This window comes from Macaca nemestrina, chromosome 4 (genome assembly GCF_043159975.1).
Source record: "Macaca nemestrina isolate mMacNem1 chromosome 4, mMacNem.hap1, whole genome shotgun sequence".
NCBI classification, from domain to species: domain Eukaryota; kingdom Metazoa; phylum Chordata; class Mammalia; order Primates; family Cercopithecidae; genus Macaca; species Macaca nemestrina.
In genome coordinates, this window is record NC_092128.1 from 152,898,012 (window position 1) to 152,915,013 (window position 17,002).

Genomic DNA, 17,002 nt, shown 5'->3' on the forward strand with positions numbered 1-17,002 from the left:
AAATTAGTCACTTAATCTAAAAGTGAGAGAAATTGCTTGAAAATAGGTTTTAAATTGATTTTTAAAATATGGGTTTAAAAATATAGACTTTTTGATGATGAATAGGAAAAGTTTTAATTACCAAAAGATAATAAGCAGGAAGCATAAACAGCATTTAAAACTAAATTAAAGCGACTAAATGCTGATAGAATTTTAAAGGGAAAGTCAAAACGTTTAATTAATGGTTTGGGCAGGAATCACATGGAGCACTGAATAAGAAGTACCGCATGATGCCAGAGAGAGTCACAGAGGCAGTGCAGGTGATTTTTTAATGCAGATCCACTAGGAAACCGGGCATCTGTGGAAGACTATCTTGTACACATATAATATACTTCAGTCTTTTGAGTCAATGATTCATAAATCTTGACTTGAGAGTTAAGTAAATTTCTTTTTTTTTTTTTTTTTTTTTTTTTTGAGGCGGAGTCTCGCTCTGTCGCCCAGGCTGGAGTGCAGTGGCGCGATCTCGGCTCACTGCAAGCTCCGCCTCCCGGGTTCCCGCCATTCTCCTGCCTCAGCCTCCCGAGTAGCTGGGACTACAGGCGCCGCCACCACGCCCGGCTAATTTTTTTTTTTGTATTTTTAGTGGAGACGGGGTTTCATTGTGTTAGCCAGGATGGTCTCGATTTCCTGACCTCGTGATCCGCCCGTCTCGGCCTCCCAAAGTGCTGGGATTACAGGCTTGAGCCACCGCGCCCGGCCAATTTCTTTACTTTTAATACTATTCTCCCCTGGACTTTCATCCGGAGGGGGAAAACCTGGCCATAACATAATCATGTCATTTGATTTTCAAACAATCCAAGAGAAATAATTGCTTTCCAATGAAACATCAATAATCAAAATAAATTTCACAATTAGAAAAGAAGTTAGAAGGAAAAGTAAAGTAGGATGTGAAGCATCTCCTTTGTCCTGCTAGATTTCTGCCGAATCAAGTCATCACAGCGCCGAGTGGGAGAGACGTGCTCCAAGGGAGGAAACGCGAGGGGGCTCAAAGGAGGAAGACTGGAGAATGAGCTGCTGTGAGCCAGAGCGAATAGGTGGGGCAGTAAAGGGGCAGGGCTGGGAAGGGCGCCAGAGAGCGGGAAGCAGCACTTCCAGACATAGGGGAGAACAAGTATCCAGGGAAGAGTCAGGCCTTGAAGACAACAGGAAGCAGCTGACACCAAAGAGCAGGAGGGAGAGTTCAGGTTCCGGACCCTGGAACTAACTAGGCATCAGCTTTTACAGAAGGGAAAGAATGGAACAAGAGGAAGGAATCGAAGAGCTTTAAGCAAGAGGATGTCATGATTAAATGTGTTTTAAAATTGTCATCCTGGTTGCCATGTGGAGAATGGACTGGAGAGTATCAAGTGAATGCAGGGAAATCAGTTAGGATGTTACAATGGGCCAGGGCTGGGCACGGTGGCTCACACCTGCAACCCCAGAACTTTTTAGGAGGCCAGGAGGGAGGTTCACTTGAGCCCAGGAGATCAATACCAGCTTGGACAACATAAGGAGACCCTGTCTCTACAAAAATTAAAAGATTAGCCAGGTATGATGGTGCACACCTATATAGTCCCTACCACAGAAGAGGTTGCGGTGGGAAGATCGCTTGAACCCAGGAGTTCCAGGCTGCAGTGAGATATGATCATGCCACTGCACTGCAGCCTGGGTGGGGTGACAGAGTAAGACCCTATCTCAAAAAGTAAAAATAGAAACAATGACCCAGGTGCAAGACAGCAATAGTTTGAATTAATATGATGATATTAGAAGTGGAAAGACATGGATGGGTTACAGAGAAATGCAGGAAGTAGAGGTGGCAGGACAGTAATGGGTAAGACACAAAGTGTAAGGGAGAGGCAAATGTGCAATGTGATAGAAGACTGTTAAAGGAATTAAAGAACATTGAACAGGTCAAAGGTAGGCAAAGGGGCTGGAGGGAGACTGAGTGGTGAGATACTGGGGTTGGTACTGGACAGGAGGGATGTGAGGTGTCTTTAAAACATCTGGTAGAGATGGCCGGGGGCGGTGGCTCACACCTGTAATCCCAGTACTTTGGGAGGCCGAGGCGGGCGGACAACGAGGTCAAGAGATCAAGACCATCCTGGCCAACATGGTGAAACCCCGTCTCTACTAAAAACATAAAAATTAGCTGGGCATGGTGGCATGCATCTGTAGTCCTAGCTACTTGGGAGGCTGAGGCAGGAGAATTGCTTGAACCTGGGAGGCAGAGGTTGTAGTGAGCCAAGATTGTGCCACTGCACTCCAGCCAAGGCAACAGAGAAAGACACGGTCTAAAAAACAAAAAACAAACAAACAAAAAAAAACATCTGGTAGAGATGGCCAGGCACAATGGCTCACACCTGTAATCCCAGCACTCTGGGAGGCCGAGGCGGGCGGACAACAAAGTCAAGAGATAGAGACCATCCTGGCCAATACGATGAAACACCGTCTCTACTAAAAATACAAAAATTAGCTGGGCATGGTGGCGCGCACCTGTAATCCCAGCTACATGGGAGGCTGAGGCAGGAGAATTGCTTGAACCTGGGAGGCAGGCCGGGCGCGGTGGCTCAAGCCTGTAATCCCAGCACTTTGGGAGGCCGAGACGGGCGGATCATGAGGTCAGGAGATCGAGACCATCCTGGATAACACGGTGAAACCCCGTCTCTACTAAGAAATACAAAAAAAAACTAGCCGGGCGAGGTGGCGGGCGCCTGTAGTCCCAGCTACTTGGGAGGCTGAGGCAGGAGAATGGCGTGAACCCGGGAGGCGGAGCTTGCAGTGAGCTGAGATCTGGCCACTGCACTCCAGCCTGGGTGACAGAGCGAGACTCTGTCTCAAAAAAAAAAAAAAAAAAAAAAAAAAGAACCTGGGAGGCAGAGGTTGCAGTGAGCCGAGATGGCGCCACTGCACCCCAGCCTGGGCAACAGAGAGAGACACGGTCTCAAAAAAAATAAAAATTAAATTTAAAAAAAAAAACGTGGTAGAGATGTCAAGTTGACAGGTAAAGGGACACTCACATGGTACCACGTAGCAGGCAGTTACCCTCATTTTACAGGTTAAAAATGGATGCCCAGAAATATCAAGGCATTTGAGGCTGAAAGGTTTGGTCTTTCAGCCCAAACTATTTGGGCTCCAAATCCACATTCCTTCCACGACCCTTCACTGCTGTGGTAGCTGGGAACATATACAAATTTGGAGAGGAAAAAAAAATTTTTTTTAATACAGGCAGACAATACAGTGTTCTAAAAATTTCAGCTCATTTTTATCACGCTCCCTGAACATTATTATATATATTAACGTATTGTGGGAGCTAGGGCTCTGTGTAGGAAGCAGCAGCAAGAAGTAGAAGGAAGGTAACTAGAAAGATAAAATGGAAAAAAAAAAAATAATTTAAGATGTATTAGTAGCTGGACCCAGGAAATAAAAGGTAGTCATGAATAAAGCACATGGAAGCAAGGAGTATAATTTAAAAGGCCTTTTTGGAGGTCATTTAGGACAGCCAACATCCCACTTACTGCAAGAGTCCAATCTAGAGGTTGCTCTCTCAGGGCTTAAAAGCTCCACAGAGCTACTGGTGTAAACCAGCCTACACTTTTGTTAATGCTATATAATTCCTAACAATGCACTAAACACACATCTACAGGGATTATTGAAGAAGTAAATTCATAAAGTATTTTAAAAGGTACAAGCCAAGTAATTATTGTAAGCATTTGAACACCACTTCACTCCTTGTTTTCTACATGTTCTCCTAATTGATTCCCTGGTTTGGGAAAGGATTTGGGGTGGAACCAGCTTTCTAAGAGGCAGTGTGTAGAGTGAAAGGCCTGGAGGAGGAAATTTGGGTTGGAGGTCCTGCTCCATTTACTCTAGTAAATTAGTTCACTGGTTTGCAGTTGTGTTTTCTCATCTTCAATCGGAGTCAATGCCGACCTTCCTCACAAGGCTGTTGGGACGCACCAGTAAATGTGTACATATGAAAACAATTTCAAGTTCATAAGGAGCCATGCAAATGTCATGATGCTGATGATGATGGCGGAAGAAGAGCAGCAAAAGGAAAATGGGGAAAAAGAAGAGGAAGGGAAAGGGTCAAATAACAGACCGCTGGTCTGTATACAATGCCTTTCCTTTTATTATGTTAGCAGTGCTTACTAGCTTCACCTCCTGCGGCCAACAACTCAGAAGGCCCTGACTGTTACCCCATGTTCCCATGCTGGTACTGTAAGCCAGACCTGAAACTATGGCAAGCAACTGGCTGTTACCCTGTGTTCTCATGCTGGTACTACTCAGACCTGAACCTCCGGCAAGCACCTGGCTGTTACCCTGTGTTCTCATGCTGGTACTGTTAGCCAGACCTGAACCTCCGGCAAACACCTGGCTGTTACCCTGTGTTCTCATGCTGGTACTGTAAGCCAGACCTGAAACTCTAGCAAACACCTGGCTGTTACCCTGTGTTCTCATGATGGTACTGTTCAGACCTGAACCTCCGGCAAACACCTGGCTATTACCCTGTGTTCTCATGCTGGTACTGTTAGCCAGACCTGAAACTCTGGCAAACACCTGGCTGTTACCCTGTGTTCTCATGGTGGTACTGTTAGCCAGACCTGAAACTCTGGCAAGCTCCTGGCTGTTACCCTGTGTTCCCATGCTGGCACTGTTCAGACCTGAAACTCCAGGACGTCACTGGTCTCAGTGTCTTCAAATGCAAATTCAGTAACATAGGTTAAAGTTCTAAATTTTGAAAGTTTCATGGTATTCCATAAAGTTTAATGAGATACTGATTTGTTTTAAAATTCAAAATGTAGCATCCTGTTTATTTCAGGCCTTGACATAGGGAAGTAATCATTTTTACCTAATGTAGAACCAGCCATTATCAGTTATAATTATTCTATTAAGATACACCCATAATAATCTCATAATTTGTTCTTTTAAAACATACTTACACATTATCTTCATCATGTATTGTTTTCTACCTTTTTAGTTAGCCTTGTTCCTCTAATGAGATCATAAACCTCTTCAGGGAGGAAAAATTAATAATTTTTTTTCCATTTTCCTCACAGCACCTAATAGCGTACTGGGCATATATCAGAAGCACAATAAAATTGCACAAAATGAGTAATATATGGCAACTAAACTGTTATCTGTAACCCCTCCACAGCTAGTCAAAGGTATTACATAATTATAAAAGCACTATGGCTAAAGATGGAATTCTATGGACATCTAAAAAAACCAGAGATGCAAAACAATATTTACAATCCCTTCAGCCAAGAAAAAGTAATGGAGGGAACTATGCATTTACCAACCCAAAACACAGTGGGAAGGAGACACGGATAAAGGATAAGAAAGCACCTGCAAACAATCCCACAGCTACCATCTCATCAGCAAAAACACAAGAGGGTCATACAGATTACAAAAGTGAAAAAATGCTCAGGACCATAATGCATGATTCAAGTAAAAGTGACTATGGTTATGAATAACTTAAAGAGTTTGATTATTTTCAAGAGGAAAATAAACCTGTCCTCAAAATCAAATGCAAAACACTTCAATATTTGTTTCGGAGAAAGTGCACGTTACAATGGAAGTTCAATGGATAAAGTCCCAAAGAGCGTTTTAAACTACTATAACCAGGGAAGTTTGAAGAACAGAAAAGCCGAGTGGACTATAAAAAGTAAAACCATACAAACCTTACTTTGTTCTTAGCTAAGAAAAGTAGTATTTTGTCTGTTTCTTTACAATGTTATCAGTCCTTCATCTTGAAAACAAGCTAAGCTGGCCTATTGATCTGAAGCTGACAACATTTCTTATTTACTTACTTCAAACATCTGAGTCAAACTGAAAACACAGTGTAAATACACAAAATTGAATTGCATCTAAATGGTGTGAAGAATCAAAACTGACTGCTCATATGGCTAACTTTATTAATGACTCCTTAATTAGCAAGGTTTTAAGTACCTGAAGTTTGAGGATTAACACATATTAAAAATAATGGTGTGAAACAACCCAATTTACAATATCAGGAGATGATAATGATTTTGCAGAAAGAAATAAGTTCTAATAAAAATAATCTAGATTCCTAATACCACTTACTGACAATCACAGCTTTATATCATGCTAAAATTACATACTTATCTCCTCATTAGCAACTAATCTCACTTATTCCTCTTGCCAAACCAATTATAAGAAAATGTTCAGACTCAAAGGGATTAATAGGACACTTGGACCTCACTCGGTCTTCTCATGACTCGAGTAATTAGCAAGCACTTGTACATAAAATCCAAATAGTTTTCCTAAACTAATTAAGGAAATGAAGGACATCAAAATGTTATCAAATAATAGCAACTCATGTCCCATATACCAATAGTCCTCAAACAGATATAATAATTGTCAGATGCTGACACAATCTTGTTGGGCAACTCAGAAGTTAATTTGGGGTGTTTATAAGGAGGAGGAAAGAAAGGTAGTTGTTTATCAAATAAGCAAAGTATGTGGCAAAGAAATATTTTATAGGTAATGCCTTGTATATTAAACAGCTTCTGGATTCTCCAACTCCTTAAGCACATAATACAAGGTGAGTAAATGATAATAGTAGAAATTTGCATTTATATGATATTTGCTTCTAAGCAGCTCAAAATGGAAAACGTAAGGCTAAGCTATTCTCTCAAAATTTGATAAAAAGCCTGGGATTTCAGAAAAGGAATTTGGAAAACTTGATTCTCCTGTTGGCACCCTATTTTCTGGGTCCTTTCAAGTAAACATTCATTTCAGAAATCCGACTATAACCCTTTGTAAGATTTTCCTTTTGTTTCCTGTCCTTTCATACCGCCAAAGTCATAATAAGTCTCCAGTGTACCCAGTTTAACCTCTCTCCCCAAAGTTTTCTTACTGACTGACCAAGAACCTCAAAGTAGATGTCTGTATATATTTTATTTTCTAAACTAACAGCTCATTAGCTGTTCTTAGCTGTAACTCTTTAAAAGGTCAAAATAGTGTATCAGAAATTTAGTTTCATTGCAGATTTTATATTTCTATACCAAAACTCAGGGTGTTCATGAAATCTTTAAATAGTTGTACATGTTTTGAGGGTGGTACCTTGACTATCTCTGAGGCACATGGTATATCAGATCCTATACCTGTTAGGTTTGCTCCTAGTAAATAGTATAAACCCAGAGTTTGGCAGAAAATAAGCATTCTATACGTATTTGTTTAAAAAGAGGGAGGGAAGAAGGGAGAAAGGAGGTCGGCATATGGATCTTGGAAATTTCTAGTATATAGATTCAAACTAGACCAGCTGAAAATTCCTCCTGTGATGCTAGGCCCCAAAAAGACTGAGAACAAATGGACCCTCTCTAGTCTCTCTTCCACAGACCCTGCTAGTGTTAAATATGGAAAAATGAATGAAAAGCAGTTGCTTCTGGCCACTGATATTACTGCATGCATTTTGTGCCTCAGGTGAAATAAAAAATATTCCTTCATACTGGAAGCAAATCTCTGCAATCTATAACTTAGGATGAAACCACTAACCAGCATACTTATTTTCGTATGTCTTAATTCAGAGAAACACTTTACCTACCTGATCTAAAATCTTAGGAAGCATTTTCAATTTCTTTGAGAAAATGCCTGACAGATTTATTCTTAATCTCTCTTTAGATAAAGCTCTCTGAAGATCAAAGGGGCCTCACTAAGGCAGATGTGTTTTCTGTCAATGGCTAGGAAGGAAAAACAGACTTCAAGCAAACTGCTCAGAGAATCCTTAAGTAATTAGACATTAGACAGAGAATACAAAGTCTTTACAAAGGTCAATGGATAAGGAAAAGCTAGGCATACATACACAAAAACTTTCTTTGCAAAAACAACCTAGGAATAGGCCCTAACTGGAAAACTACGTCACAATTAAGTAGACAAGCTCTCAGCAAATATTAAAAAACACTAAGAAGTATACATCACCTAACACTATTTACTGAAGGTCTTAATTTCTTCCAAGGAATTTCTTATTTATTTTTAAGAGACAAGGTCTTGCTGTCACCCAGGCTGGAGTACAGTGGCACAATGATGGCTCACTTCAGCCTTGAACTCCTGGGCTCAAGCAATCCTCTTGCCTCAGCCTTCCAAGTATCTGGGACCACAAGTGCACACCACCACACCTGACTAATGTTTCATTTGTTTTGTTTTTTTTGTACAGAAAAGCCTTGCTTTGTTTCCCAGGCTGGTCTCGAACTTCTTGCTTGAAGCAATTCTCCCACCTTGGCCTCCCAAGGTGCTGGGGTTACAGGTGTGTCCTCTGGGGAATTTCTGATGGAATCACATAATTGACACAAAATTCGAAATTTCTAATCACAACAGACTCTGACTCTAAAAATAAATAAAATCAGCCAGTACATAATGACATGATCAGAAAAAAATTGGCCTTTAAGCCTAACAACATGTTGTTAATAAGAATATTTCATATGGTAACTTCAGCAATTAGGGAAAAGCCTAAATTGTGTTAAAAGTTGTAGGGGTCAGGGGAAACCTTCCCCCTTCACTTTCTGAAGGTTTGCTGAAAATTACTGACAAGAGGACAATGAATAGGAGAAATGGCATCCCAATGTATTAACGTGTACACACAGGCCTTCATAATGAAGACCCAAAGATACTGTGGAAATTGTCCATTTTTATGCTTAAGATTAACAAAGTATGGACAACACTGAAGAAATATGATTAAACAGAGACAGTATAATCTAATGCTAACAGACTGAGTTCAGAAAGCCAGCAGGATTCTTCCTGGCCTCTCTGGGCATGCATTCCTCCTTCCTTCTGGGTATACGGGAGGACGCTCTCAGGAATGAGGGTGTTATGACCTACAGTCAAACACCGTAGGTCAGACAATGTCCTTCTGGCTAGTTTTCACACAGAGAGGCAGACGAAAAGTGAGAGTAATACTTTTAGGCTTTATGGCTGGCTATGGGGAAAGGGGTTCTGGTTTCTATGACCTGCCTTGGGGAAGACAGATTCCAGTTTCTGTGGGTAGATTCGGGGGAGAATGGGACTGAGACAGGAGGGCAGGAGAAGGTCAGTGAAAGCCTTGCTTCTGAGGCCTTCATTTTGGGATATTTTCTGAGTCCCAACATAGTTAATAAAATCATATTAACCACTTTTTGTTTATATCATTTCAGAAAGCACATCACTGGACATGACAGAATCACGTTTCATTAGTAAAAGAAAATATTGTATAGTTATCTAGAAAAACACGAATAACAGATGCAGTAAGACTAAAGGAATGTCAAACATATCTCTGAACTTTTCACAACCGAAATGAATGATTTCTCTCTGCTTTATATTTTCTCTCTGCTTTATTTTTTCCATTTTAAAATACTGAGATAAATAATCATTTCTTGGATAGATTACATTATAAATGTCTGAAGTGGAAAATGACTTAAAATCTTCATTAAAAAAACATGACAACAATGATTACATCACCTATATATGACAATTAGAAAGCCAGAAAGTCTAAACATTACATAAAAGCAAGATCTCTAATAAACTTGTGATGCATTTTCAGATTTCTCCAAGCATTGTTTCAGCAAACAAGCTAATACAGTCTAATGCTAAGGGAAAAAGACTACATTTTCATTTAGAGAACAAATTTTAATTGAACGCCATCCAATGTCAAATACTTTACTAAAAAAATTAAGTTTACCTTTAATTTTATCTCATTTTGTAATACAAAAAAACTATAGAAAGAAATCACAAATGAAGAAATTGATTTTAAGGTTTAAACTTTGTTCTTAAGAAAACTTAATAGCTACACAAGATAAATTCCAACTTCTACCATACTTTAGTACAGATACTAACTTTAAAATAATTTACTATAATTATTAAATATCTAAAAAGCAAATCTATTCAGGTAGAGAAACATCTAGCTCATTTCTCCAAATACCAATTAAAATCCTGTTTTAATGGGTTATTGGTATATTTTTACTTTTTGTGTATTTTTTATTTTTTTATTATACATTTTTGGTATCTTCTATATTTTTACATATACCAAAAGTACAGTGGCCAACAATTCTTTAACGCTGTGGGGCTCTTAATTGCATGAATAAAAGTATTTTCCTTTTTTTTAGAGAAACATAAGTGGCATTTAATTGGCTCCAAATGTTTCTCAATGTGCAAATTTTACTGTGCTCTTAATTTCTGGCAAATTTTGAAAGTGCTTTAATGTTATAAGTGGTACATACATATTACAGAAAAATATTTTTATTGATCATAAAAATACTATATCTTCCCCATGAAGAAAGCAAATATAAAGAAGTATAAAACAACTTCAATTCAACCAACCAAGTATAACCACTTTTACCATTTTGATGTCTTTCCTTAAAGTCTTCCTGTGTGTATGTTTTACGTGTGTGTGTATGTGCAGAGAGAGATTTCAAAGCAACTAGAGACAAAATACTAAGGAAAAAGAATTGGATGGTTTGTAAATATTTTCAGTTTTAAAAATCAATGCCTCCAGTCATTCAGCATCAATTTAAATCCAGAGTAAATAACTGGTAAAAACCCTTGGTTATGAAAATATCCTCTATGGTGTTCAATTTAACTCTGCTTTAGAGAAGGGGTGGGGGGAGATACTTTGTGTAATCCTCTTGACAGATTATCATAATCATATGAATAGTTCTGCCACTATTAGTAAATGCTACAAAAGAAGGGAACCAGTTATTATTTTAAGTGATAAGCAAGAATGACAAGCAATTTCACAAGAATCGTGGATATGGAACATGCTCAAAAAACAGATATCCTCATAGCGAGATAAGAGTGGATGAAGATGAGTAAACCTGCCAGAAGCAGTGCAAGGCTGAGCTTACCGCCCAAGCTAATGTCTCCAACTGACAACAAACTACTCAGTTGGATCCTTGAGGTTAGGATGCACACTAGATAAAAACATGGTGACAGAGTCATGTTCACCTTGTTAGCCAAGTGAGCATGCAGCATTTCTCCAACTCAGAGAGCCAGCGTGGCTTGATGTCACACTTGCTATTAATGTTTTGAGAAGCAGCATCCAGGACTTCAGGATAGAACATCTCACTTGTGAGGTAAAGTCTTCTGGCAGAGCCTGCAGAACACAGCTCCCAGAACTAGCATATAAATCTGAAAATCTGCCTTAGGACTCTAAGGCTCTCCCTATTCCAAGAACTCAATGAAACGTAGCTAGTTTCCCACAGGGTTTTCAAGTGCTCGGTCATGGCTGGCAACATGTCCAGCAGTCCTGTTCCACATGGTAGAAGTCAAGGCATATCCTGTAACAAAACTCACCTCCCCTAGCTGAGTTGTCCATCTGAAAAGAGAAAAACCAGCCCCTCCTGAAACACCATTAAAAGGGTTCCATGTCCATCTTTATCACTCCAGAAAAACAAAAAAAGATAGAGTGGTGGAAAATTACAACACTTTTTATTCAGAGAGGACTTGGGCCATGTGTAAACGCCTTAGGTGTGGTTTATATGAACTTATCCTCTGCACATCCCTATGGTTGCTTGGAGTATTAGGCTGATGGCCAACCCAAAAGATGACTCCCTGAAGTGCTCCATCACAGGCTGCAAAAGTCTTTCACCAACACAGTGCTCTCAACTGGCTGACGTGACACTCCTTCCAAGCTACGTGCCTGAATGATCATATACGGAGGTGACAAGAGAACACAGGTCCATCCTCTGTCATTTGCCGTCCTCAGTAAAGTGGTGAATCAGGATGCGTCTGCTCACAGCACACAGGGGGCTTGATCCCACCCATTACCCAACAGTATATGAACCTAGCAATGAGAGCGGTGCAAAGCCATTCAAGGAAGAAAGGGAGGCCGGGCGCGGTGGCTCACGCCTGTAATCCCAGCACTTTGGGAGGCCAAGGTGGGCAGATCACCTGAGGTCAGGAGTTCAAGACCAGCCTGGCCAACATGGTGAAACCCCACCTCTACTAAAAATACAAAAATTAGCTGGGTGCGGTGGCGGGCGCCTATAATTCCAGCTACTCACGAGGCTGAGGCACGAGAAATGCTTGAACCCAGGAGGTGGAGGTTGCAGTGAGCAAAGATCGGGCCAGTGCACTTTAGCCTGGGCGACAAGAGCAAAATTCTGTCTCAAAGAAAACAAAAAAAGGAAGAAAGGGGAGCTTCTGTGGGTATTGAACAACAGGACACACTAATGTTGGGGACAACAGAGTATCCCTACTGGAAACACTTCTCAACATCAGTCTTCGATTGCCAAAATCTCAAGTTATGCTGACGTTATTCATTATGTTTTATATGCCTATTTCTTCTCATTGTTACTTCTGGTTTAAGTATTTTTTACGCATAGTTTAATCTGTATGTGTTATGCAAATGCTGGTGAGAATGATGATGACCTCTAGACAATGCCACTCATTGTTGCAGTTGACCAACTGGGCATAGGGCCTCTGCTTGAGCCCAGAATCCAGGGATACTACAGAATCCGAAAGCACACTCTAAGGCTCACCCTGAGAATCCTACTTATCACACAGAAGTGCACGCACAACGCCGATTTGCGTCAGGGAGCTCCATAACGGTAACCTCACTTACAGATTAGCGCCCCCACACGTAAATTCTGACTCTTGGTGCCTGTAAGAGTTTGCGCCCTCTCTTTCAAACATCTTCCTCTGTGGTTCCTCTGGTTAGCAGCAACATTAGCCTTAGCAGCACGGAGTATATTATTTTAAAAAGACTCAAAGGAAGCCATAGATTGATGTCAAATACTAAAGGAAAAAAAAAAATCACACAAATGTATATGTTTCCCAAGGACAAATTTAATATATAATATCGTTAAGTCACAACTTACTCTTTAAAAATTTGTCCTAAGAAACTGAACTGAAAAATAAGTCAAAATTCAAACATATTTCTGCCAAAGTACTTTATATGTGTGTATAAATATACACATACATACACAATGAATGTTAATAATGTATTATACAATTTGCTTCATGCTTCATTTATTATCCTTGTTCTAAAAAGGCATTTCAAGTGTTAACTTCAATACCTTTGTATTTTTAGAGATGGGGTCTCACTCTACCACCCAGGCTGGAGTGCAATGGCAACATCGTAGTTCACTGTGGCCTTGAGCTCTTGGGCACAAGTGATCCTCCCACCTCAGTCTCCTGAGTAGCTGGGGCTACAGGCACACCACTACACTGGGCCAATTTTTAAATTTTTGTAAAGATGGGGTCTTGCTTCCTTTTGCTGGTGGCTGCGAGAGCGGAGAGGACGCCATGAAGGCTTCTGGCACACTACGAGAGTACAAGGTGGTGGGTCGCTGCCTGCCCACCCCCAAATGCCACACACCACCCCTCTACCGCATGCGAATCTTTGCACCTAATCATGTCGTCGCCAAGTCCCGCTTCTGGTACTTCGTATCTCAGTTAAAGAAGATGAAGAAATCTTCAGGGGAGATTGTCTACTGTGGGCAGGTGTTTGAGAAGTCACCACTGCGGGTGAAGAACTTCGGAATCTGGCTGCGCTATGACTCCCGGAGCGGCACCCACAACATGTACCGGGAATACCGGGACCTGACCACTGCGGGCGCTGTCACCCAGTGCTACCGAGACATGGGTGCCCGGCACCGCGCCCGGGCCCACTCCATTCAGATCATGAAGGTGGAGGAGATCGCGGCCAGCAAGTGCCGTCGGCCGGCTGTCAAGCAGTTCCATGACTCCAAGATCAAGTTCCCGCTGCCCCACCGGGTCCTACGCCGTCAGCACAAGCCACGCTTCACCACCAAGAGGCCCAACACCTTCTTTTAGGTGCAGGGTTTTCGCCTGGGTATGCCCCAAATAAACTCAGGAATGCCCTGGTGGGGAAAAAAAAAAAAAAAAAAGGATGGGGTCTTGCTATGTTGCTCAGGCTATAAAACTCCTGACCTCAAGCGATGCTCCCGCCTTGGCCACCCAAAGTGTTAGGATTACAGGCATGAGTCACCATGGCTGGCCCAATACCTTATTTCAACAGAGGGGAAAAAAAAGTTACTCTGTCCCCAAAAAAGTGCTTCGTATACTTGAAACATGTATGTACAGATTTCGCTCAGGGAAAGATGTGTCAATGTAATAGTTCTCAGAAATAAGTGCATGTTTTTGTAATAATTTTTACAATTGGTTAAGTCACAGTTAAAATATACTACAACGATTTTGATTACTTTTAAAGCTATCAGAGAAATATAAATGAACTGTAAGAGAAACATCTGACATCTGCCTGGTCCTCTGCATTACGAAGCTTCAGAGCTGCGAGAAACAGCCCTGAGGTTACAAATGCCTAAGGCAGAACAAAAGAACTTTGGGGCCCCTACGCCTGGAATGTGTCCAAGAAGCCAATTCAGGTTCCAAAGTCACCATTGCATTAGACCCTCCTCCTATGGCCTGTCCTAGAGGGAACAGGTTAAAAGCCATCAGACACTAAGGCAGAGAAATGTATGGAGAGACCAGCATTCAAGGAGTGAGACAGGCAGAGAGGGGGCAAAGAATGAGGCTCCTCACAAGGCCTAAGCCCCGGCTCCGTCCTTTTTTCCTGAGGGATATAAAGTAGTTTAAATAGGTACAGAAAACTCACCTACTTTAGCAAAACAGAAGTTGTAAATACTCCAGTAGTGATAGCCATGATCCCATGAGAATTTACTAGCACTTCCCATGGGCTGGCACTAAATTATGCACTTTTCATTCAATTATACTATTGTATATAATTATAATCCCTAGTTAACAGATGAGGCAGAAAGGCTTTTAGCAAACCTGACCTCTATAAAAGCTTGTCCAAGGTCACACAAAAAGAACATGTAAGTGCAGGGCTCAAAAGCCAATCTACGTTCGTTCGTTCATTCATTCATTCATTCATTCATTCATTCATTCATTCATTCATATGTGAGTCCTAACTATATGACAAGTATTTTGCAGCACCAAAGTTAAAATGGTGGAAAAAAAAATGAAAACAAAAAGATATCGTCCTTGCTATCATGGGTACTGAGATATTAACCAAATCCTCACAAAATTAAATGTAAACCTAAATAACTATCTAAAGGACTTTGAAAAATAAGCAAAGCCTACAATCTTGACCCCATCTCCACGGAGTCAGGGAAATGACACTTGTGTTAAGATCTAAAGCACAGGATAGAGTTAGGTAACAAGTTGATGAAGGAAGGGTAAGAAACAAGTGCCAAGCCCCATAGCAGGAGGGAACAAGGCACAATTCACCTCTCAGAGGAAAGCAAGGGCGAGCACACGGGGGAGCTGCCAAATGGGTTGCGTAGCCCAGGGAGGTGAAATCCATGTGAGGGACTCTGGTCTTTATCCTTACAGCAATGAGAAGGAACGCAAGGATAACCTATGGGAGTAACATGATAGCACTTCTGTTTCTCAAAAGCACGATGGCAGTGAGTGCCAAGCAGACTAGAAAAGAACCACAGTGGATGAGACGGAATCTACTACAGTTGGCCAAGAGATGACGATAGCTTGCATTAGGATGGTGGCAATACAGAGAGGAGGAGAGAGATCACAGGTGTTTGAGGTGAAAATATGGTGATACGTGGGGTTAATGTGGATGAGGCATCAAGAATAAGGCACCAAAGTTTATGGCACAGCTGGACTAGGTAGATAGGTAAGTTTGGTCTAGTTCGAGTTCAGTTTGAGATGGCTCGAAAATATACAAGTAGAAATATCAACTTAATGGGTAGATAGATGTGATGGGAGCTCAGATAAATTTTTGAATCATCTATAATATTACATAATAGGGTAACTGAAACTACGTACATGAATGAAATAGCTTAGAAAAAGAGTGTAGGTTGAGAATGGAATAGAACTAGGTCTAGCTTTGGGAAATGCCAACATTCAATGATATGCAGATAATGATATTATAATGATACTCAACCTGGGTGTGGAGGGGGGAGAGAAAGATATTGAGAGGTGAGAGCACAGAGGTCATTTTAGGAGGAAAACCAAGGCAGCATGCTTGTTACAGGTATTTCAAAAGGATAGAGCGGCAAGTGGTGAAGAACGCTGCTGAGGAGAGAGATACGAACTCAAGAACATCTTTGAGGCCTGGTTTCACTGAAGTCACTGATCAGCCTCTGCAGAGCAATTCTGATAGAATGACAGAAGCGGAAACCACATGAAAAGGTGTGGGCTGAGGCAGCCAGCAGACAACTCTTTCCGGGAGTTTTGCTGTAAATGCAAAGAGAAGAGTTGGGGGACAGTAGGTAGATTAGGGAAGGGTTAGGGAAGGTCGCGGTTCTTTTTTAATATAGAAGAGTCTTGAACAGGCTTAAACGCTGATGAAACTGATCTGGTTAAGAGCAACAAGTTCAGTATTCAAGAAAGGGAAAAGATAAACTGATAGTGCACATTCCTTAGGAAGACAGAAAAAGACGGAATTCAAAACCCAAGTGGAGATACTGACCTCAAATATTTAACGAAAGGAGAAAATACATGCAGGTCAGTCATTTCTGAAAGTTGGATACTGAGGTTGTTTCCATCTAATGGCTTCTGTTTCTCTGTAAGGTATAAGGTGATGTCATCTTTGAAAAGATGGGAATGGGAGAAGAAAAAGGGAAAGTTTTGATCCGAAAAGGAAACCTCACAACAGTTCAACAATGACCAAAGTCACACAACTACTAAGTGACTGGAAGATTCTAATCCAGATTTTTATACTTGAATTCAGCCCTCATGCCACTCCATGGCAACTGTTGCTCTGTTCTCAGGATTTTCCTTCTTTTCTTCACATCATTTCCCTCCACACTGACTTCTATACAAAGAAATTCTAGCTATAAAATCACAGGATGCTCAGGAAGATGTGGGTGTTATCTAAAATTTGATATGTTTGTTATACCATCACAGTTATGGTTTGAAATAACAAAACAACTTCAGCTATATCAAACAGACAAAGAATTTATGGGAAAGAGACCATGTTTCTCCCAGAATTGTCACAATGACTGGAAAACAAGGTTCCAAAAATGGACAGGAATCAAGAGATGCTAGACAA

At 40.9% G+C, this 17,002-nt stretch overlaps 2 protein-coding genes across 10 annotated transcripts in view; one reads left to right on the forward strand and one right to left on the reverse strand.

Moving 5' to 3' along the window:
• Positions 1 to 17,002, reverse strand: part of LOC105483388 (sidekick cell adhesion molecule 1) — a 960,109-nt gene that overhangs the window by 780,944 nt on the left and 162,163 nt on the right. The gene's annotated exons all lie outside the window — the stretch shown is intronic.
• Positions 13,221 to 13,832, forward strand: LOC105483384 (large ribosomal subunit protein eL20). The gene has a single exon (XM_011744216.3). It carries the CDS (start codon positions 13,255 to 13,257, stop codon positions 13,783 to 13,785), a length of 531 nt encoding a protein of 176 aa, XP_011742518.1. The 5' UTR covers positions 13,221 to 13,254; the 3' UTR covers positions 13,786 to 13,832.

Coding starts and splice junctions, on each gene's coding strand:
- LOC105483384 (XM_011744216.3), top strand. CDS start 13,255: ATGAAGGCTTCTGGCACACTACGAGAGTACAAGGTGGTGGGTCGCTGC.